This window comes from Coregonus lavaretus (assembly GCF_964263955.1).
Source record: "Coregonus lavaretus genome assembly, chromosome: 38".
Lineage (NCBI taxonomy): Eukaryota > Metazoa > Chordata > Actinopteri > Salmoniformes > Salmonidae > Coregonus > Coregonus lavaretus.
Genome location: NC_140025.1, coordinates 15,384,372 through 15,405,920, shown reverse-complemented (window position 1 = coordinate 15,405,920; position 21,549 = coordinate 15,384,372). Strand labels below are relative to the sequence as shown.

The window sequence follows — 21,549 nt, the reverse complement described above, 5'->3', positions numbered from 1 at the left end:
TTGAATGCTGGCGGTGCTTTCACTCTAGTGGTAGCATGAGACGGAGTCTACAACCCACACAAGTGGCTCAGGTAGTGCAGCTCATCCAGGATGGCACATCAATGCGAGCTGTGGTAAGAAGGTTTGCTGTGTCTGTCAGCGTAGTGTCCAGAGCATGGAGGCGCTACCAGGAGACAGGCCAGTACATCAGGAGACGTGGAGGAAGCCGTAGGAGGGCAACAACCCAGCAGCAGGACTGCTACCTCCGCCTTTGTGCAAGGAGGAGCAGGAGGAGCACTGCCAGAGCCCTGCAAAATGACCTCCAGCAGGCCACAAATGTGCATGTGTCTGCTCAAACGGTCAGAAACAGACTCCATGAGGGTGGTATGAGGGCCCGACGTCCACAGGTGGGGGTTGTGCTTACAGCCCAACACCGTGCAGGACGTTTGGCATTTGCCAGAGAACACCAAGATTGGCAAATTCGCCACTGGCGCCCTGTGCTCTTCACAGATGAAAGCAGGTTCACACTGAGCACATGTGACAGACGTGACATAGTCTGGAGACGCCGTGGAGAACGTTCTGCTGCCTGCAACATCCTCCAGCATGACCGGTTTGGCGGTGGGTCAGTCATGGTGTGGGGTGGCATTTCTTTGGGGGGCCACACAGCCCTCCATGTGCTCGCCAGAGGTAGCCTGACTGCCATTAGGTACCGAGATGAGATCCTCAGACCCCTTGTGAGACCATATGCTGGTGCGGTTGGCCCTGGGTTCCTCCTAATGCAAGACAATGCTAGACCTCATGTGGCTGGAGTGTGTCAGCAGTTCCTGCAAGAGGAAGGCATTGATGCTATGGACTGGCCCGCCCGTTCCCCAGACCTGAATCCAATTGAGCACATCTGGGACATCATGTCTCGCTCCATCCACCAACGCCACGTTGCACCACAGACTGTCCAGGAGTTGGCGGATGCTTTAGTCCAGGTCTGGGAGGAGATCCCTCAGGAGACCATCCGCCACCTCATCAGGAGCATGCCCAGGCGTTGTAGGGAGGTCATACAGGCACGTGGAGGCCACACACACTACTGAGCCTCATTTTGACTTGTTTTAAGGACATTACATCAAAGTTGGATCAGCCTGTAGTGTGGTTTTCCACTTTAATTTTGAGTGTGACTCCAAATCCAGACCTCCATGGGTTGATAAATTTGATTTCCATTAATACTTTTTGTGTGAATTTGTTGTCAGCACATTCAACTATGTAAATAAAATAGTATTTAATAAGATTATTTCATTCATTCAGATCTAGGATGTGTTATTTTAGTGTTCCCTTAATTTTTTTGAGCAGTGTATGTTATGAACTTCCAAATAGGCCTATTGAGCGAACAGCATTGTTTTACAATAAAACAAGAGAGAGAGAGGCTTTTGGCACTAGCGCATCGGCCATCTCTGATGAGTGAGCTGCGCATCATTGGGTGAGTCAGTGAAACTGGAAAGCGTTTTTAGGACTATAATTTCTTCATATTTTACAATATGTGTCTCTCCACACACCAGGGAATCTTTTAATTTAAGAAATGTGTTCCCAAGTATTCCCACGCATAGTAGAGAGACACGTGATCGTATACAAACGCAAGGTTTGAAATGATTATGTTTTAGTCAAACATTATGTCTGGTTGGGTTTCTTGCGGTCCATTTGCAGTCTACAAATGATTTGTAATTATATTCTGGCCCCACGACCATCCGCTCAAGAAAAGATCGGCCCGTGGCTGAATCTAGTTGATGATCCCTGGCCTAGGCTAATGATGGATTCAACACAAGGTCGTTTTTATTGATCTCAGATTCTGTTTGTCAGTGTCAAAGTAGCCTGTCATTTCGATAATTTGTGAGGTATTAAAAAAGATTCTGCTAAAGTCCCCAGTCATCAAAAATTATGTAGAATTGCATGAAATGCGTTTATAAAACACAAAATAATTCCCAGACTTTAGGCTTTAAAAAAAAAAATCCCATGTGTGCAGCTTCTGCAAGCGGCTCTACTCTACTGCTCTACTGCTCTATGCCAGCACGCAAAGCGATGATATGCATGCAATGCTTTATTATAAAGGTGATTTCTTTTTTCTTTCGTGTGTTCCGTCCTTCAGAGCCGCCCAGGTCACCCCCCCTCTCGGCTCACTTTTTGTTAAGGCACCTCCCAATTTACAAATGAACCACTGGCTATACACAGATAATGATTCAGAAACAGTTTGTTAAATAATCATAGTCGTGGTTGTTCCAGTGTTCTCCTTTGATTACGTTGTATTTTTTGTGCTTCTGTGTTTTTTTAAGGAAGGAGATTCTTAAGGACGTATCATTCACTGTGCAGCCAGGCCATACTGTTGCATTGGTAAGATTGGATTCCAAGCATAACCCAGAGGTTAAAGAGCAACTGCCTTTAAAAAGCAACAAATCCCTTTGAAAACGGCCTATGTGGCATCGATATGAGTCAGAAACAGTTACTCTAGTGTCAGAATTGACTACAAAGTGTAAATAAGATACTAAAGATAATAAAGATAATTTTGGTCATAAAGTCAGTCTCGTCTAAAAACAATTTTCTCAACAGTCGTGATGGTTTGGATCTGTCGATTGTTCTCGCTTCTCAACTGTGTGTGTTTGTGTGTGGACGTCCCTAGGTTGGCCAGTCAGGGTGCGGTAAGAGCACCATCCTTCGCCTGCTCTTCCGTTTCTATGACGTCCAGGGGGGATGCATCCGCATCGATGGCCAGGACATCTCTAAGGTGAGTAATTTGCCCAGTTGCAAGAAAATAGTTCCCAGGCTATCTGTCTTGTGAGCACATGCTATCTATAACATTTTGTTTTCAATGCGTTTTGAGTTGGGGGTTTTACAAGTCCAGGTAGTGCCTCCCCGGTTCACCCTTTACTGCTTTAGTGTCTTCTGAGACTCTTCATTTCTGGGTGCAGGTGAAGCAGGTGTCTCTGCGTGCCCACATCGGCGTGGTGCCCCAGGACACGGTCCTCTTCAACGACAACATCCGCGACAACATCCGCTACGGGCGCGTCTCCGCCAGCGACCACGAAGTGGAGGAGGCGGCTATCGCCGCAGACATTCATGAGAAGATCCAGACGTTCCCAGAAGGTACGGAAATACCACCGTCTCTTTTGACGGTTTCCTGGACACCGATTAAGCCAGCAGCATACCACCCTGCATCCCACTGCTAGCTTGCCTCTGAAGCTAAGCAGGGTCGGTGCTGGTCGGTCCCTGGATGGGAGATCCAGTGGTGTTGGAGGGCCAGTAGGAGGCACTCTTTCCTCTGGTCTAAAAAAAGATCCCAATGCCCCATGGCAGAGATTGGGGACATTGCCCTGTGTAGGGTACTGTCTTTCGGATGGGTCGTTAAACGGATGTCCTGACTCTCTGTGTTCACTAAAGATCCCATGGCACTTATCATAAGAGTTAAGGCTGTGCGATATTGCCAAAAAATCATATCTAGATGATTTTCAAATGTATGGGTGATTCACAATAAATACACTACATGGCCAAAAGTATGAAGACATCCCTTCAAATTAGTGGATTCGGCTATTTCAGCCACACCCGTTGCTGACAGGTGTATATAATCGAGCACACAGCCATGCAATCTCCATAGACAAACATTGGCAGTAGATTGGCCCGTACTGAAGAGCTCCGTGACTTTCAATGTGGCATCGTCATAGGATGCCACCTTTCCAACAAGTCAGTTGGTCAAATGTCTGCCCTGCTAGAGCTGCGCCGGTCAACTGTAAGTGCTGTTATTGTGAAGTGGAAACGTCTAGGAGCAACAATGGCTCAGCCGCGAAGTGGTAGGCCACACAAGCTCACAAAACATGACCGCCGAGTGATGAAAGCACGTAGCGCGTAAAAATCGTCTGTCCTCAGTTGCATCACTCACTACTGAGTTCCAAACAGCTTCTGGAAGCAACGTCAGTACAATAACTGTTCATCGAGAGCTTCATGAATGGGTTTCCATGGCTGAACAGCTACACACAAGCCTAAGATCACCATGCGCAATGCCAAGCGTCGGCTGGTGGTGTAAAGCTTGCCGCCATTGTACTCTAGAGCAGTGGAAACGCGTTCTCTGGAGTGATGAATCACGTCCGACGGACGAATCTGGGTTTGGTGGATTCCAGGAGACAGAGCCCTGACCTCAACCCCATCGAACACCTTTGGGATGAATTGGAACGGCGAATGCGAGCCAGGCTTAATCCCCCAAAAATCAGTGCCCGACCTCACTAATGCTCTTGTGGCTGAATGGAAGCAAGTCCCCGCAGCAATGTTCCAACATCTAGTGGAAAGCCTTCCCAGAAGAGTAGAGGCTGTTATAGCAGCAAAGGGGGGACCAGCTCTATATTAATGCCCATGATTTTGGAATGGGATGTTCGACGAGCATCTAGTGTCTCATTTTTTATTTATTTTTTCATTTTAAGTTTTTCCAAATAGGCGTAGTTGCAGAATTAAAGCTCAATACACTGCATTTCAAACAGTCAGGAATAATGTAATGAATTACACCTAGGCTAAATATAAGCCTTCCACAACCATAAGACCCACTAATAATTGTATAATTTTATAAAATTAATTTAAACTGCTTTTTTTTTGTTGCAATAATCACTGATCTGGCTTTCAAGTTTGTCTATAAAAATGCCCTTTTGTAACCAGAACCAAGCAAAATGCACGTCCACTAATAATGACCGTTTTCTTGTAGCAGGCATTATAGAAAATTAGCACAGGTCTCATAAACAATCTCTCAAGCACATGCCTATGTGCTAGTGAGTAGCCAGCAAAACCTTATATTTAAAGTCTAGCTAACTTGTATCAATTTGCTTTCTAACAACGTAGAACAGTTGAACTGTTCTGTATACACCCTCCTACCTCCAACTGTTTGAACAACATAGCCTATTCACTTTGTTTAGATATTGAAACCAAGTGGCCTAACTGGATGAGAAGATGCTTATTTCTCAGAATGAGAACGAGTTGCCAATTCATTATATAAATGCATATTTTTATTCTCATTGCACATTTATAAAACACAGAATAGACCGCTAACACATAAGTCTGTGGCTAAAATGCTGCTAGTGGTACAAACTGAGCGACAAACTGAGCATTCATTTTGATACTCTTGTTTTAGTAGGGTCTGCTCTATTCTACATTTTGGGAGTTGAGACATAAAAAGGGTGTCATTAGAAAGGTTAAGTTCTCGTGTATTACCATAAAATAATGTTTAAGCGTTTCGGTGTCCATATGACCGATTCTGTTGGACCAAACTTCAAATGCAAATAGCAAGTTTATATTTTGTATTTTGTTGTTGTGAGTGGAAGGGGGAGGGGGAGGGACTTGCTGTCTGTGGGAAGGTGTACACAACACAGAAGGCGCGAAGGACACGAGACCAAAAAGACAGCACACATAAAAACCAGAAATAAATAAAAACCTTGAGTCTTGCGATACAGGCATTTGGAACATCGTGCAAAAACATATCGAATTAATTTGATATATTGCCCAGCCCTAGTAAGAGTAGGGGTGTTAACCCCGGTGTCCTGGCTAAATTCCCAATCTGGCCCTCATATCATCATGGCAATTTAATCATCCCCAGCTTCCAATTGGCCCATTCTTGCCCCCCCTCATCTCCCCTGTAACTATTCCCCAGATCGTTGCTGTAAATAAGTATGTGTTCTCAGTCAATTTATCTGGTAAGGGTTAAATAAGCCTAGTCCTGGACAAAACAAATATTTCAATAGAGATTCTACATTGAGTCCAGGACTAGGTTTAATCTGTGTCTTGGAAACCAGCGCTGTATGCTGCCATTATAATTCTGGCTGTACTTAACCTGAAGTTGGTTTATGGGTGTCAATATTGTTGTTTTAAGGGTTTGTGTAGGTGTTTGTATTTACCAACCACATTTGCTGAAGCATTTACATGCAAATCTACATTTCCTGAAACAAGTGGGGAGATTTGCAGAGGTCACACAGTAGGTGCCAGGTGCATTGTTACTGTATGAGGTGAGTGACATTTGTGTCTTTGTCTGTGTCTGTCCCCCTCCCAGGATATGACACCCAGGTGGGCGAGAGGGGTCTGAAGCTGAGTGGGGGGGAGAAGCAAAGGGTGGCTATCGCCCGGACTATCCTCAAGGCCCCTCAGATCATCCTGCTGGATGAGGTAAACTTTCAGGAAGGGCCACCAGGAGGGTCAATGACCCTGTTCAAATAGGTGTAGGGTGAAGCTGCCACTAGACCAGGGATAGGCAACTCCAGTCCTTGGGGGCCGGAGTTGTCACACTTTTCCCCCCATCCCTAGAAAACACAGCTTATTTAAAGTACTTCTAAACTGAAGGTCATGATTAGTTGATTATTGGAGTCAGGTGTGTTAGCTGGGGGTGGGGCAAAAGTGTGACACCAATCAGGCCCTCGAGGACTGGAGTTTCCCATCCTTGCCCTAGACACTGATCTTGAGTCAGTTTAGCATTTTTTCTTATTTTTTTGGTTAAGTTTAGAATTGGGGAGGGGAAGCTGGTCCTAGATCTTTACCTAGGGGAAACTTCACCCCAGAGCATTCAAATACTTTAAACACACACACTTCCTCCCTCCTCTCCTTGAAGTTATCGCTAAGCTTACACAAATTGATAGGTGAACGCAACGGCTCTATCACTTAGCTTACACCATTCCAGCCATGTCAGATCAGATATTTCTTCAAGGACGAGAGGAAGCAAGGATGCATTCTTAACGTATTCAAAGAGGGCCAATGTTTGCCCCCACACCACTGATCCCCCTGTCATATTGTGTTACAGTGGATTAATACAAGTTCACTGAACTTCAATATTTTAGTCATGTGACCTATCTCATAAAGCTTTCCCTCTGCACAGGCCACATCTGCTCTAGACACACAGACCGAGCGCAACATTCAGGCATCGCTCACCAGAGTGTGCTCCAATCGGACCACCATCGTCGTGGCTCACAGGTAAAGGATGAGTCTCAGGTGGACCAAAATGCATGTATAGAGGGAATCCATACATTAGGATCAGTGGAGGCTGCTGAGGGGAGGACGGTTCATAATAATGGCTGGAACGGAGGGAATGGAATGGCGTCAAACACATGGAAACCTTGTGTTTTGACGTATTGGAGACCATTCCACTCCAACCATTACCACGAGCCCGTCCTCCCCAATTAAGATGCCACCAACCTCCTGTGATTAGGACACACACATTTCTCCCCTCTAATCCTACATTTATATGGTTTGGATCTGTCTGGTCTGATTGTGAATTGTCTGTCTTCAGGTTGTCGACCATCATCGGTGCCGACCAGATTCTTGTTCTAAGTGACGGTCAGATTGCAGAGCGAGGACGGTGAGTGAATGGTTGAAAGAGTGATTGTTCTATTGTTGCACACTCCACAAGCCTATTCCAATCAAAATATTGTTTTATGCTCTTCAAGAAACAAATAGCTAAAGAATGTATGTAAACATCAAGAATGGGACAGGCCAATGTTTATGATACTTCGCACACTATAGTCCTATTCTCAAAACCATATAGTGCCCATGTGGGTACATCTTGGCATAGTACATGATCATGATGGTAATGGTGATTGTGTGTCCCCATTGTTAATACATATTCTCCACTTTCTCCCTCCCAGGCATGATGAGCTGCTGGCTAAGGGAGGGTTGTACTGTGACATGTGGATGAAGCAGCAACAGGCCCAGGACTCGGACTCAGCCTCTGACACAGAAGCCAAAGACAGGAAGTCTGAGAAACTACAGCCCCCATCAGCCACTGAAGGCCACTGAGGATAGAGTGAGAGGTCAAGGATATGTAGATATTGTGAGGAGGTGGACGAGGGATGCAGGGAGAGGATTAGATGCCTCAAAAGGCTGTTTTTTCTGCACTTTTTTAGGGTATCCGTCCATTGAGGTTCATTCTGTTATGAGTGAAGTTAAGCACATATTTATTTGGTATTTTATGTTTGGTCATTCAATCAAAATGTTTGTGCCATGAATGCCTCAGGCCAGTTGTTTTTAAGTGTATTCAGGATCGTGTTCATTAGGGCAACTAACAGAAAATGTTTTTAAAATTAGTGTTTCTTATTGGTCAAGTCCAGGTAGTCCCTCCTTATTGCAGTCTGTTTTGATCCGTTTAGTGCGTAATTAATCTCTGAACCACCCCCCCACACACACAAAAAATTATATGTAATTGAGTCAGATGCTCCATCAAATTCTGGGGGGAGACGTGTGGGAAAATATACTAGAACAAGTAGCAGAAGCAGGGCGGTAGCTCCATTCCCCCCTCCCCCACCTGCATAATCATGATTTCTCGAAATGATCGGTGGGAAAAAAAATTAATATATATAATAATAATAAAATCTGTGCACCTCGCTGTTGTCGCATCCCACAGTCTGTTGACAGACACTACGATACCAGTTATGTTACATGCGTCTGTCCATGAGAGATTAGTTCCTAATGAACACGACCCAGGACTCAGTATAATCTGTCTTCTTGCTGTCTGAAGTCTGTTGATTGCAGCCGTCCAGAGAAGTGGCAGCAAGTCCAAAGTAGACGAATACCTACCCTTAAGCGCATGTGTAGGCAGTTAGGCACAGTGTCTCACAACACTTTGAATTGTTGACTAATGTTTAGGGGTTGAGAAATGTAAATATTAGGTTTATTTACAACATCTAGAGATGGTCTTATTGAACAGGTTCATTGTAAATTATAAACTACTGTTCAAAAGTTTGGGTCACTTAGAAATGTCCTTGTTTTCGAAAGAAAAGCAATGTTTTTGTCCATTAAAATAACATCAAATTCATCAGAAATACAGTGTAGACATTGGTAATGTTGGAAACGGCTGATTTGTAATGGAATGTCTACATAGGTGTACAGAGGCCCATTATTTCATTTACATTTTAGTCATTTAGCAGACGCTCTTATCCAGAGCGACTTACAGTTAGTGAGTGCATACATTTTCATACAGCGCAAACTGGCTCTAATCAGAATAGAAAGAGGAGTGGGAGGCCCCGGTGCACAACTGAGCAAGAGGACAAATACATTAGAGTGTTTAGTTTGAGAAACAGACGCCTCACAGGTTCTCAACTGGCAGCCTCATTAAATAGTACCCGTAAAACACCAGTCTCAACGTCAACAGTGAAGAGGCGACTCCGGGATGCTGACCTTCTAGGCAGAGTTGCAAAAAAAAAGCCATATCTCAGACTGCCCATCTTAATCTTTTCTTTTTATTGGCCAGTCTGAGATATGGCTTTTTCTTTGCAACTCTGCCTAGAAGGTCAGCATCCCGGAGTCGCCTCTTCACTGTTGACGTTGAGACTGGTGTTTTGCGGGTACTATTTAATGAGGCTGCCAGTTGAGAACCTGTGAGGCGCTGGTTTCTCAAACTAGACACACTAATGTATTTGTCCTCTTGCTCAGTTGTGCACCGGGGCCACCCAGTCCTCTTTCTATTCTGGTTAGAGCCAGTTTGCGCTGTTCTGTGAAGAGAGTAGTACACAGCGTTGTACGAGATCTTCAGTTTCTTGGCAATTTCCTCACATGGAATAGCCTTCATCTCTCAGAACAAGAATAGACGAGTTTCAGAAGAAAGTGCTTTGTTTCTGGCCATTTTGAGCCTGTAATCGAACCCACAATTGCTGATGCTCCAGATACTCAACTAGGCTCAAGAAGGCCAGTTTTATTGCTTCTTTAATCAGCACAACAGTTTTCAGCTGTGCTAACATAATTGCAAAAGGGTTTTCTAATGATCAATTAGCCTTCTAAAATGAAAAACTTGGATTAGAAAACATAACGTGCCATTGGAACACAGGACTGATGGTTGCTGATAATGGGCCTCTGTACGCCTATGTAGATATTTACAACATTAACAATGTCTACACTGTATTTCTGATCAATTTGATGTTATTTTAATGGACTAAAAAATTGCTTTTCTTTCGAAAACAAGAACATTTCTAAGTGACCCCAAACTTTTGAACTGTAGTGTATATATATATATATATTTTGTACTATACCCACTTTTTAGCTAATGAGACGGGAACATTTTTGTTAGCTACTATACAAGCAATAGATTTACATTAGACTAATGAAGAGATTCAGACCGATTTGACTGTTTAACAAAGAAATCAGTTGCACTCTAATTGTTTAAAAAAAAATCTAAGTACAAGGTATGTGTATGAGAACTTCAACTTTAAAATCTAAATTTGGTTATTAGTAAAACAGATATTTAGTCTGTATTTGGTCCGTTTCACATCCAAGCTGCATCAATTTTACTCCAATCAGACTCTGGCATTATCATGTACAGTCTAGGTGTTGACTGATACTTGCAAAATTATCCTGGCTGTAACTTTTATTTGTCACCAATGGTGATCAATAAGAACTACTGGCAAGAGAACAGAACCGATATAATTGACAAAATTCCCAGCGGAAAAGAAAACCTTTATCTATGAATGAACTCAGAATTCTCAACCCTGTCTATGCTGCTACCCGTTTTGAGTAAAGAACTACTGTCAGTGTATTTTTATTTTAATGGAATAAATTAGTCTGTATTTGAATTTGTAAATATCTATGCCTTGCATTCCCAAGGCAGTGTGGAGTTTGTCAATATCTGTTGATAATAATCACACTCCATTTACAGTATGTATTGTAAAATTCTGTTTCATTTATTTAAAAAAGGGCCATAAGGGAAGATCTAGCCATTTAGCTGAACTTGAGTTATTTGAGAGAAAATGGGGACTTTATATCTACGTTAAGGCCATAGGATTACGGGTTTGGAGTTTAATTGGAATTTGAAACTGTCTGCATTAATCAAGGGGAAGTGAAAACTGACATTCTTACCATCCATATAATGCACAACGGACTTTACATCATGAAAAGTTATGTCAGACTGTGAAATAATTAGATTAATCCCAAATGCATTTGAGCATTTGTGACTGCAGAAGTAATACCAAAGAGCTAGAGTGGTTCTGCTATCAAATCATTGCTCTACCACGACAGCAGTCAATCATTTGTAGGTGTACAATGTGCGCAAACCGGTGCAGTCAAATTATTTACACTAATGCACCATGAGTTTGAAATGTTCTCTGTGTCAATGAGTGACATTGACACCACAGGAGGTTGGTGGCACCTTAAATGGGGAGAACAGGCTCGTGGTAATGGCTGGAGCGGAATAAGTGGAATGGTATCAAATACATCAAACAATTGGTTTCCATGTGTTTGATGCTATTCAATTTGCACCGTTCCAGCCATTATTATGAGCCGTCCTCCCCTCAGCAGCCTCCACTGATTGACACAGAGAAAAATGCACCCAACCAAAATCTGTTTTGATATTAACTGCTTTGACACAATGTCAAACTGTTTTGTATGCGATTTGGGGGCATAGTTTGTTTTTAGTGTGATCTTTGCCTTTGTCACTTTTCCTATGTGTGTGTGGCATCAGTCCATGCCTGGATGTCAAATACATAAATGGTTTGTTTTTTCTTTGTATTTATATGTTAATAAATTGTATAATTAAAGGTGTATTATGACAAAGTGGGCTCTGTTTTTACTAATTTACCATATTGCTAGCTTTATATTATTAGACAACTGTTTGTAGCCATACAGTACATTACATAATTGTTCCCTAGACTGTTCCCTCCCTCCTTCATCTCAGCTGTTGATTGGTTTCTAAGCGGGCTTGTCAGCCATCACAACGGGGGTTGCTGATGTGCTAGCTAGCTAGCCTGAGGAAGACCAGGCGCCGTTTTATAGATATTCAGCTAGATTTCTCTCTTTCTAGTATTTGGCTAATGTTGGATAGACAGCATGGATTTCAACGAATTGTTTAGTGAACGAACATTTCAATTTTCTGACTTTCAGGAGTTTACGGTAAGTTACGTTCACTCGCCTTGGCCTGTCATTAAGCCTACAATAGCAGGCTAGTTAGCTAGCTACGTTGTCAACGCTAGCTGAGTTGGCTAGTTTAGGGAGGTATTTAGTTAACGATAACAGTTTACGAGATGATATGAGTTTACGACATATTTGGTAATTGCATTTTAAATATGTATACCAGGTTAAACAAAACGTGTTTGTATGCCTTTCTTATAATTGAACATCAAAACACGGCTAGGTTAACGCTTACTGTACGGTATTGGACTAACTAACGTTAACGTAGCTAACCAGCTTGCTAACGTTAGCTACATGTGAATGTGGTTGTTCTGGATTTAGGTGACAAGTCGTGAAGTTGAAGCTAACGTTAACCCTTACCTCGTAAGACGGTAGCCAGCAAACACAGTGGGATAACCGAATATAAGAGGCAATTTGTGGGATAGCTATTTAGCTAGGTACATTATTCCAACTGTGTTGACGTGACTTGTTTGTGTAAAGTTTGCTAGCTAACGTTATTTCAGGTTCTTTTTTGTCATGTAGGCGTGTCGCTCAATTATTAACTTTGCTATCTGATCTGCCTTCACAGTTTCTTCCTGGACATCAGAAACTGTCTGAGAGAGTACGGAAGCGATTGTACTATGGCCTGGACCAAGATGGCTCTCTAGATTCCCTTTCCTGTCCTGTTACAGGTTAGCTATTTTGTCGGTTAGGTTATGTCCTGTCCATGTGTGACTGTGTTGATTATTATGTTGTGAATTTGAATAATTGATTATTATTATGTTCTGAATATGATTTCTAGATATTGCTGTGGAATTCCTTCAGAAGTCTGCCCCTAGCCCAATTCGAAAACTGCACAAGAAATATGCTGCTCATGTCGCGAGGTATGTTGTCAGTGAATGTTGACACTTTCCATGTTATCCTTTCTGGGCACGTAATGGTCTTCATAACTTAATATAGTTGGTCTGTTTTTCAGGGAGGCGTGTATCTCTCCGTGTGCCATGATGCTGGCCCTGGTCTACATCGAAAGGTTACGACACAGGAACCCCGAATACCTGCGAAAGATCTCCTCCTCTGACCTCTTCCTTATCTCCATGGTATGTGGGCCAAAGGTTGGATGCATCTCAAATGGCACCCTATTCCCATTGTAGTGTACTGCTTTTGACCAGAGCCAAGATCTGCATTTCACTGTTAGTCTACACCTGTTATTTACGAAGCATGTGAGAATATGTTTTTGATTGATTGATTGGAATAGGGGGAAATTTGGGACGCACAGGTTGTCTCGCCAGAATTAAGCCAAGGCTATTTAGCCTAGGTGATAAGCATTAGGTCCTCTTACCAGAATTATGCAATGGCAATGTGGGTGACTGAAAAGCACAGGTCTTCTCGACAGAATTAGGTTAAGGCTATGCATGTGATGGGCACAGTACAGCTTGTTATGAACATGGGTCTCTCTATTATCTGCTGGGCATGTAGGGCCAAGACTCATATACTACACCTAATTCTTGTTCAATTTAGAATCTGCAATGTGTTTTTTTGACCAGGGGTAGGCTTAAGTCTGTGTCTGGGAAAGTGTCCTGTCATGTTTAAAAATCAAATCAAATTTTATTCGTCACGCACAGTTTACAGCAGGTATAAAAGATGCAGCAAAATGCTTATGTGATAGCTCCTTCAACGATGCAGTACATCAGTCAGTAACAATAATAACAATAGTCAAGTCAAAAATAACAACTATTAGGATGGAATCTCCTGTGTAGTATGTGTGAGGAAATAGATGCAAACACATCTTGCTTTCTATGACATATGGACTGATCTTAACCCCCTAATCCTGTGTCGCCTTTCCTCCAGATGGTTGCCAGCAAATATTTGTACGACGAAGGGGAGGACGAGGAGGTGTTCAACGACGAGTGGGGGGCAGCTGGGAAACTGGACGTCCAGACTGTCAACACCCTGGAGATGAATTTCCTCGATGCCATTGTAAGTTATACATAGTATTACATACTATACACACAGGCTCAGAAATGTGTGATCCCACTCAGAGCCATATATTTAATAGTGGTGCGTGGGTCAACCGTTTGTTCACCCGCACCCGCCTGCATTGAAAATCTGAGGCCCAACCCTAACCCGCTAATACAGAAAATGCACTGTAGGCTACAGAGACGGCAGAGTGATTTTTTGACAGAGGGTGCAGGATTTTTTTTGCCTGATTTTAGATATGTTTCTGCTTATAATTTCCGACATTTTGGTCGTTTTTTTTAGTAAACTTGTCTATAATTAGATACATGCAGCTTCTCTTCTGTCATTGTATGTAGCCCTAGAAGACTAAATAAACCCTTGCTCACCAGAATAATGTCATAGATCGATAGAATGAATGCTTCAATCTAGTTGACATTGGTAAAGTTTTCTGTCGTCTCTGCTTCTTTCATGGAGCAAAGACGTTCAGCGACCGGGAGAAAATGCAATGACAAAAACAAAGGAAATATCTTCTGTGTGAAATGTCCAAATGGCATCAGTTTGACTGGTTGTAAGCAAATAGAATACTGTGAAAACGACCCAACGTGTTTCTGAAAATATTTCAGTTCAGCTTGGATGCATATTTTGTGCTTGAAATACTATCAGCTTTTATGATACTGATAAAGATAGCACCTCTACAGACGGTATCTAATTGCTTATTCACATTCTCTCAAGATGCTGAAATAAATAAATAATATTTCTCCACTACTGTTCCCGAGTCAAAATGTTGCCTACATTTGGTGTATAATTTTACTGCAAGAAATGCTACATTCTGCAGGAGTTAATATTAAGGCTGTGAGAGGTTATAGACCTACAGTCAGTGTCCAGATTTCAGTTTCCATTTAACCCATCTGAACAGTAGGCTACAGTTCCCTATTTAAAGTATAGTGCTTCACAATCATCACACATAACACTGCTATCATCCTCTTTTACCACTTCACCAAATCTTTCCCAAACATTACTTTTCTTGCACCCCTTTTTCATTATTATTTTCAACTCTCCATTTCGTAGCTTTTCTCTTATTGAATTAAACTCATTGTCCTTTTTGCTTCAGTGGATCGCCATTAATTTTTTCTGCCCGGCCCGTTCACAAAAGCATGGGGTGTAGGCTATTTGGTGTGCGTACAGTTAGGCCCTAAAGCTTAGGCTTACACACTAATGCCAGATAGCCAAAAATAATGAAAGAAACATAAATGTAGCCTAGCGATATAAATTGCACAAGAATGATACCGGTACATTTATGGATTTTTTAAGGTATAGTTTTTTCTGTATTCAACCTGCCCGCCACCCAATGTTCCCTCAAAAAGAATTCAGCACTGAGCGCAAACTTGAAAGTTGTGAAAATTCTGTGCAACTTCCGGCGCGTGTTTACTGTGAACATTGAGGCTGTACCCGCTTTAAGTTTTAACAGTGCCCAAGTAGGCTTCTGTGGCCATTTGATCATAATGTAAGCCTACCAGAGTGGCCTACCATCAAAAACAATGGAGAAAAGGCATCCCATAACATTTTAACGTGGAAATAGCTGTTCTATCGTTCACAGATTGGCTGCTACTGTAGGCTGGTGTTCAACGTAGACCTGTAATCCATGAGACGTTTGAAAAAAACATGCCGAGCTTGACATTAACCTGTTTATCCACTTGTCCTTCAGACAAGGAGGTGACTGAAAATGTTGTTGTGTTTGATGCAAGAAACCACTTTACAAAATAAAAACGTCATTATTCCCATACCATTATTACAGAGAATCAGACAAATTATGCTACCCACTGCCTATTGGCTACTTAGCTTATTCAAGCCGGTCTCAGAATACAACACTGCCCCTTTAAGACAAAAAAAAGCTCTTTACCCAACGCGTTTTGTGGTCTTGTAGGAAGCAATCAGTCCCCCATTGCTGACTAGGAATTATCTATAACTGGGCTAATAACTCACAAACTAGCAAAGGATATGAACAAATGTGCACACGTCGCTACATGTAGCTCTTGCTTTGATCTCAAAACAAGTGCATCTACTCACGACTATGCTGTAAACACAGTCCAGTTCAAAGTAAATGGCACCAATCCGTGGCAATGGTCTATTTGCATATAGGCCTACTGCAGCTCTGATTAGTTACGGCGAGGCCTACTGCAGCTCGAACATTGCTGCCACCCACCCCCCACTTCATCCACACAATATTTCAGAACACTAAACCCACCCGCCCCACGGATATAACCGCGGGGACTGCAGGTTGTGTCAACCTGCGCATCACTAATATTGAAATCCCATTGTACTGTATTTGTATGGCCATGATATGCTATCTGACAGCTGCTCTCGCTTCTGTGTTTCAGGAGTGGAGCCTCTTCACTGAGCCCGGGGACTACTTTGGCATACTGGATCAACTAGAAACCAGGTTTGTGTTTCTTGTCATTCACGTAGATTGTTTTTCGTGCTAGTGCAGGGTTCCCCAACTGGCGGCCTGTGGGACGTATTTGGCCCGCGGGTGATTTTTAGTTTTCAGAGCAAAAAAAACAACAAAAAATGTCCTTGTTGGTAGTTACAGTCTTGTCCCATCGCTGCAACTCCCGTACAGACTCGGGAGAGGCGAAGGTCGAGAGCCGTGCGAGCCGCACTGCTTCTTGACACAATACCCGCTTAACCCGGAAGCCAGCCGCACCAATGTGTCGGAGGAAACACCGTACACCTGGCGACCGTGTCAGCGTGCACTGCGCCCGGCCCGCCACAGGAGTCGCTAGTGCACGATGGGACAAGAACATCCCTGCCGGCCAAACCCTCCCCTAACCTGGACAACGCTGGGCCAATTGTGCGCCGCCCCATGGGTCTCCCGGTCGAGGCCGGCTGCAACAGAGCCTGGACTCGAACAGCTAGCACTGCGATGCAGTGCCTTAGACCACTGCGCCACTCGGGAGGCCCCCAGCAAATCATTTCCAAATGATTTTAATTCTGGAACTATGTTCCAAATTATTCCTATGCATAATAGAGAGATATACAGTATATGTGATCATATACAAATGTATGCAAGATTTGAAATGATTGTTTTAGTCAAAAATTATATCGGTTTGGGCTTCTTGTAGTTAATTTGTAGTCTACAAAATATTTGTAATTATGTTCCGACCCCCTGACCATCCGCTCAAGAATAAATTGGCCTGTGTGTCGGGGTGTGTGTGAGAGACTCCTAATGCATTAGGACCATTAGAAACACAAGAAGCTATGAAGTGTTGGGAATGTCATAGAGACTTCTGTTTTTGGAAGCCCCATGATTTTTCAGGGAATAACTAAATCAGTAGTGTCAAGTTCTTGTGGTAATTTGGCTGGCATAGGGGCTGTAGATCTGATACAGAGCTGCTAGTTCAAACAAAGGGTTGGTTGTGTGTGTCACATTGTTTGCCAGCCTCTGTTCTAGGTATATCTCTCTCTCTCTGTGTGTTTGCATTGAGTGTGGTCTGTGTGTGTGTGTGTGTGTGTGTGTGTGTGTGTGTGTGTGTATTAACTCTGGCCTGTTGTGACTCCAGTATTGCAGTGAAGCAGGGGATGAAGCGAGGCTGGTTCACCTACACTGACCTCTGTGTGCTGCTGGAGCAGGCGGCGTGGCGACAGGCACTGACGGCCCTCTACCTGCGCTTTGCCAAGGTGAGGAGGGGTCAGAGGGCAGGGCAGTGGGGTCCACAGTGCACTGAAGGACTGAGTTGTGGGTCGTGCTCAGTATGGGCACAACGTAGCAGAACATTTTGAAATAGAAAATAGCGTTTTTTATTTGACACATTCAGGTATTACGTTTTCTCCTGTTTTATGTATAATGGACACAACTCTAGTCTCAGAAACACCCCTGAAAGTAACATCAATTTCCGAAAACTGCTCATTGCAGAAACCCACGTAAACGATGTGTTGATTGAAAGAAGCAACACTTTTGAAAGTAGTCAGTTTGGGGGAAAAGGAAAAACATAATGAAAGAAATCCACTAAATCAACATGTCCTCACCTCTCTCCAGGTGACCTGCATGCTGGGGCTGGTGTATCTGACCAGTGTGGCGGGCCTTATTGCCACCAGCGCTGTGCTGCAGCAGCTCAGCCTCCCCAGGAGCAGCCAGCCCCTGGCCCCAGTCAGCCAAGTCCACCTGCCGAGCTCCAGCCTGTCTCCAACACCACCACCAGTCCAGCTCCCAGTCCCAGAGACCCCCAGTCCAGCATCCGACCTCCCTCGCTGCTGCGTCTTGGGCAACGACAGTCACAACCGCCGGCCTGGCACTCTCCACACCCACGACGACCACAACCTCGGCTCGCCAATCTCCTCCCAGACCTCTATACTGTGTCTATGGGGCTCTCTCCTCACCTCGCGGGGCCACACTGACCCAGACCCCCAGCCTGACACTGAACCAGCCTTGTCCGCCTCCTCCCTGCACTTCCCCGGTTGCCCAGTGACAGTGGGGAGCCTCCCTCCTGGCTCTATCCAGTGCGGCCCACGGAACACCTCTGCTCTACTACTTGAGCCTGGACCCCCTGGTCACCCCGCAGCACCGTGGCTGGCCCCTTCCCCCCTCCTCTATGGAGCCGCCCCGATGTTCCTGGACTCCTGTCTGAATAGCATGGCAACCCTCCGTGTCGGACCATGCTGCCCACAGTTCATGCTGCCCATCGAGAAAGCCCCATCTCTCCTCATGCCCAGCTAGACACAGACGGACAAAACAAGCCACTGCATTGACGATGACGCCGGACTCCAAATTAAACCAGCTGATTTTTCAGAATGCATCCGTTGCAGTGAAAGGATTGATTTTGTTTTGTATGTGCTTTTTTTTTTGCATATACTGTCTAAATTTGAGATAAGAGACCCTAAAGGTGAGTAGCACATTTTGTACAGTGGTTTGATGCCAGCTGAATTGGTGTAAATAAGTAAGATTAACTCATAACAGCATGAGATCTGAGTTCTGTACTCAGCCCCTCATGTCTTTTCTAACATTTATTTTTCAATGGAGGTTGGATCACATAGCTTTTCAATGGGTGTTTCCGAAGTCAAGGAGGTGTTTGAGGTCTAGAAGGTGTGTACATGGCAAACTAATATTTCAGGTTTGGTTTCAAAAGACAAAAAAAATGTGTTTAGCATGGCTACCATACCCACACAGCGTTTGTTACTACCTACTCTTTAGCCTGGGTCCCAGATTTGTTTGTCATCATTCCACTCATTGCCACTCCTTGTCATATGTCAAACATGTTTGGCATGACAAAGTGGCATGATGGCACAAACAGACTGGTACCCAAGCTACCTACTCCTTACCTATGTTTGAAAATGGGGGCTTGTAGGAGTTAGGTTAAGTCATGTTTTGAGTTGGAGGAGTTAAGTTTTGATGCGACATCATAGCTATTTGAGAATGTGTTGCGAAAGTAAGTTGTCTCGACAAAAGCAAGGCTGCTTTCTAAGTCAGTACTGTATTGTAGCGCGCCAATGAGTCTCACAGAAAGTGAACATAATGGATTTAAGAAGGGAGTCTATTTAGTCTGGTCCCATATCTGCTTGTGCCCTTGCCAACTCCATTGCTGTTCTTGTCAAGCCAAACATTGCGTGACAAGGAGTTGGAATGATGGCACAAACAGACTTGCACTCAAGCTAGAGACAACTAGCTAGCCTACATATGCTTTGCCATGGAGTTTTGGGTCATTATTCTCTCATTTACTGCAGTTGTTATTTTAAAGATTTCAACATATTTATGCTTTTTTTTGTTTGTTAATCATATTTAGACCAGTGAAGTCACAGATGGCTACTGGTCCCTGCACTGAACAACAGTAGAGATTAAATGTTTTTTTTATTCCAGTGAAAAAACAGTAAACAGTAAATTGATATCTCAGTATGGCTGCCCCTCTCAGGTCGTGTTCATTAGGGCACATCGTAGCGAAATGCTTTAAACTGCTTTGCAACAGTAAATGAAAATAGACATTTGTTATTGGACAAGTTCAGCGAGTACAACCCCCCTCCCCCCCTTTTTTGGGACATTTGTTTCATTTCATGCCCACTGAACATGACGCTGAACTCGGATAGCACAGGGGGACAGCTGCAACTCTGAGAGTGTAGCCTTTAGTTTTTTTTTCAGGTAACTATTTATTTTACCATGATAGAATGCAGTGGCCATCTCTGTTTTCATGTTTGCACAACATAATGCCACGCAACTGAAATAGGTCATAACCAGTCCACTGTTTGCCGTTTTTTAAATAATCGTTTTGAATATGGCGCCAACATTAAACATGAATGTTTTGAAAATGTATCTAATGAATGCGATTTTCATCCAATAACCTAATCATGGAAACATAACATCCTCATATGGATGAGGTGTATTGTGCAAAACATAACACTTTAAAAAAAATAGAAATGTCTGTTTTTCAATTAGTGCAATTAATTAGTATCCCTCTTTAACATACCCATTTGGTTGGGGAGACCTGACAACAGTAAACCAGCCACTCAATCACTCGCACATAATTTGCCTTTTCCACCCGCTCAAAATTGGAAATGGCTTCTTTCTCCTTAGAAATATAATTACTTGAATGGGGATGTCAATTCTAGTAATACTATTTCTATGTCTCTCAACCCTGAAAAACAGTTAGCTCTTCTCATATTTTTCTACTCAAGAGAGAAGGTTCTTGCAAGGGAATTTGTGATATTTCTACATTTGACTTGGTTTTACATTGACACGTTTCTTACAAAGCCATGAGGCACTGGGGTCCCTAGGACAATAACTCCATGAAGTTTGGCTTTTGTTTATTTAGATACTTTCAGCAATTGAACAAATTCAAATCAGACTTAGATTTTGAAGCACGATATCCTTGAATTTTGTAAACCATGTACAAAACAGTCAATGTGTAGAAATCTGTAAAAAAATATATAATAAAATGCTTGACCCTTAAAGGTTTGGTTTTTATTTGTCATATATGCTTGTATCACTGTCCACATGGTCCACTTTGACATACAGTATGTAATGTGAGTTGTCAACATTGAGCTATTCATCTCACAATCTATTAATCACACACCCTAGAAAGCAATATGCCATTTGAGCTCACATCTAGGAACTGCAGTCACACAGGCACTGATCTACATGTGTGGTGTCAAGCAAGGCGACATTAACCTGGTCCCAGATTTGTTTGGGCTGTCTTGCCAATTCACATGGTCTTTGTCAAGACTGCACAAACAGATCTGGGACCAGGCTAAGGCACTGTCACCTAAGCCACCATCTTTGGAATCTCAATTGTATTTCTTTCGTTCCTCACGTCCTCGTCTCCTCAAAATGCATTGGAGCAGAATATCTGGGGTTCCTGCCCTGTGGGCCCGTATTCGCAAAGCATCTCAGAGTAGGACTGCTAATCAAGGATCAGGTTTCAACTCTTCATTGTCATCTAAAAGGCAAAACTTTATCCTAGATCAGCACTCCTACTCTGAGACTCTTTGAATGTGAGCCCCAATCTTCTCCAATGTGTTTTCAGAAGGAGAGAGGAATCAAGGAAACACAATTAAGATTCAATCTCCCCATCAACAACTCTGCACAACATAGTGTACTTAACCTCATTTCCTGTTATTGCTGCTGTCCTCATGCTCCTGCAAATAACAATGAACAACACAATGCCAATGGGAACAGGAAGCCATAACAGCTGAATCGAGACTGTCAACATAGTTACACCCATCACCAGAGAAATAGCAATCCTTTCATAACACTGCAGCATCTCTCTA

At 43.2% G+C, this 21,549-nt stretch overlaps 2 protein-coding genes across 2 annotated transcripts in view; both read left to right on the top strand.

The window, feature by feature from the left end:
* The window catches only part of LOC311112550 (ATP-binding cassette sub-family B member 6-like), a 28,577-nt gene extending 19,610 nt beyond the window's left edge, over positions 1 to 8,967 (top strand). The window contains exons 14-20 of the mRNA XM_084155686.1: positions 2,292 to 2,349; positions 2,636 to 2,740; positions 2,925 to 3,099; positions 6,035 to 6,147; positions 6,851 to 6,945; positions 7,262 to 7,330; positions 7,617 to 8,967. Coding sequence (XP_084011812.1) covers positions 2,292 to 2,349; positions 2,636 to 2,740; positions 2,925 to 3,099; positions 6,035 to 6,147; positions 6,851 to 6,945; positions 7,262 to 7,330; positions 7,617 to 7,767 — 766 coding nt within the window. The 3' untranslated portion in view covers positions 7,768 to 8,967. The remainder of the gene's footprint in view (positions 1 to 2,291; positions 2,350 to 2,635; positions 2,741 to 2,924; positions 3,100 to 6,034; positions 6,148 to 6,850; positions 6,946 to 7,261; positions 7,331 to 7,616) is intronic.
* Positions 8,968 to 11,643: 2,676 nt separating this feature from the next.
* cnppd1 (cyclin Pas1/PHO80 domain containing 1) lies at positions 11,644 to 20,733 on the top strand. Its single transcript, XM_084155350.1, has 8 exons — positions 11,644 to 11,844; positions 12,431 to 12,533; positions 12,644 to 12,725; positions 12,818 to 12,938; positions 13,690 to 13,818; positions 16,176 to 16,237; positions 17,358 to 17,475; positions 17,834 to 20,733. Exons 1-8 carry the CDS (start codon positions 11,782 to 11,784, stop codon positions 18,509 to 18,511), a joined length of 1,356 nt encoding a protein of 451 aa, XP_084011476.1. The 5' UTR covers positions 11,644 to 11,781; the 3' UTR covers positions 18,512 to 20,733.
* The last annotated feature ends 816 nt before the right edge of the window (positions 20,734 to 21,549 follow it).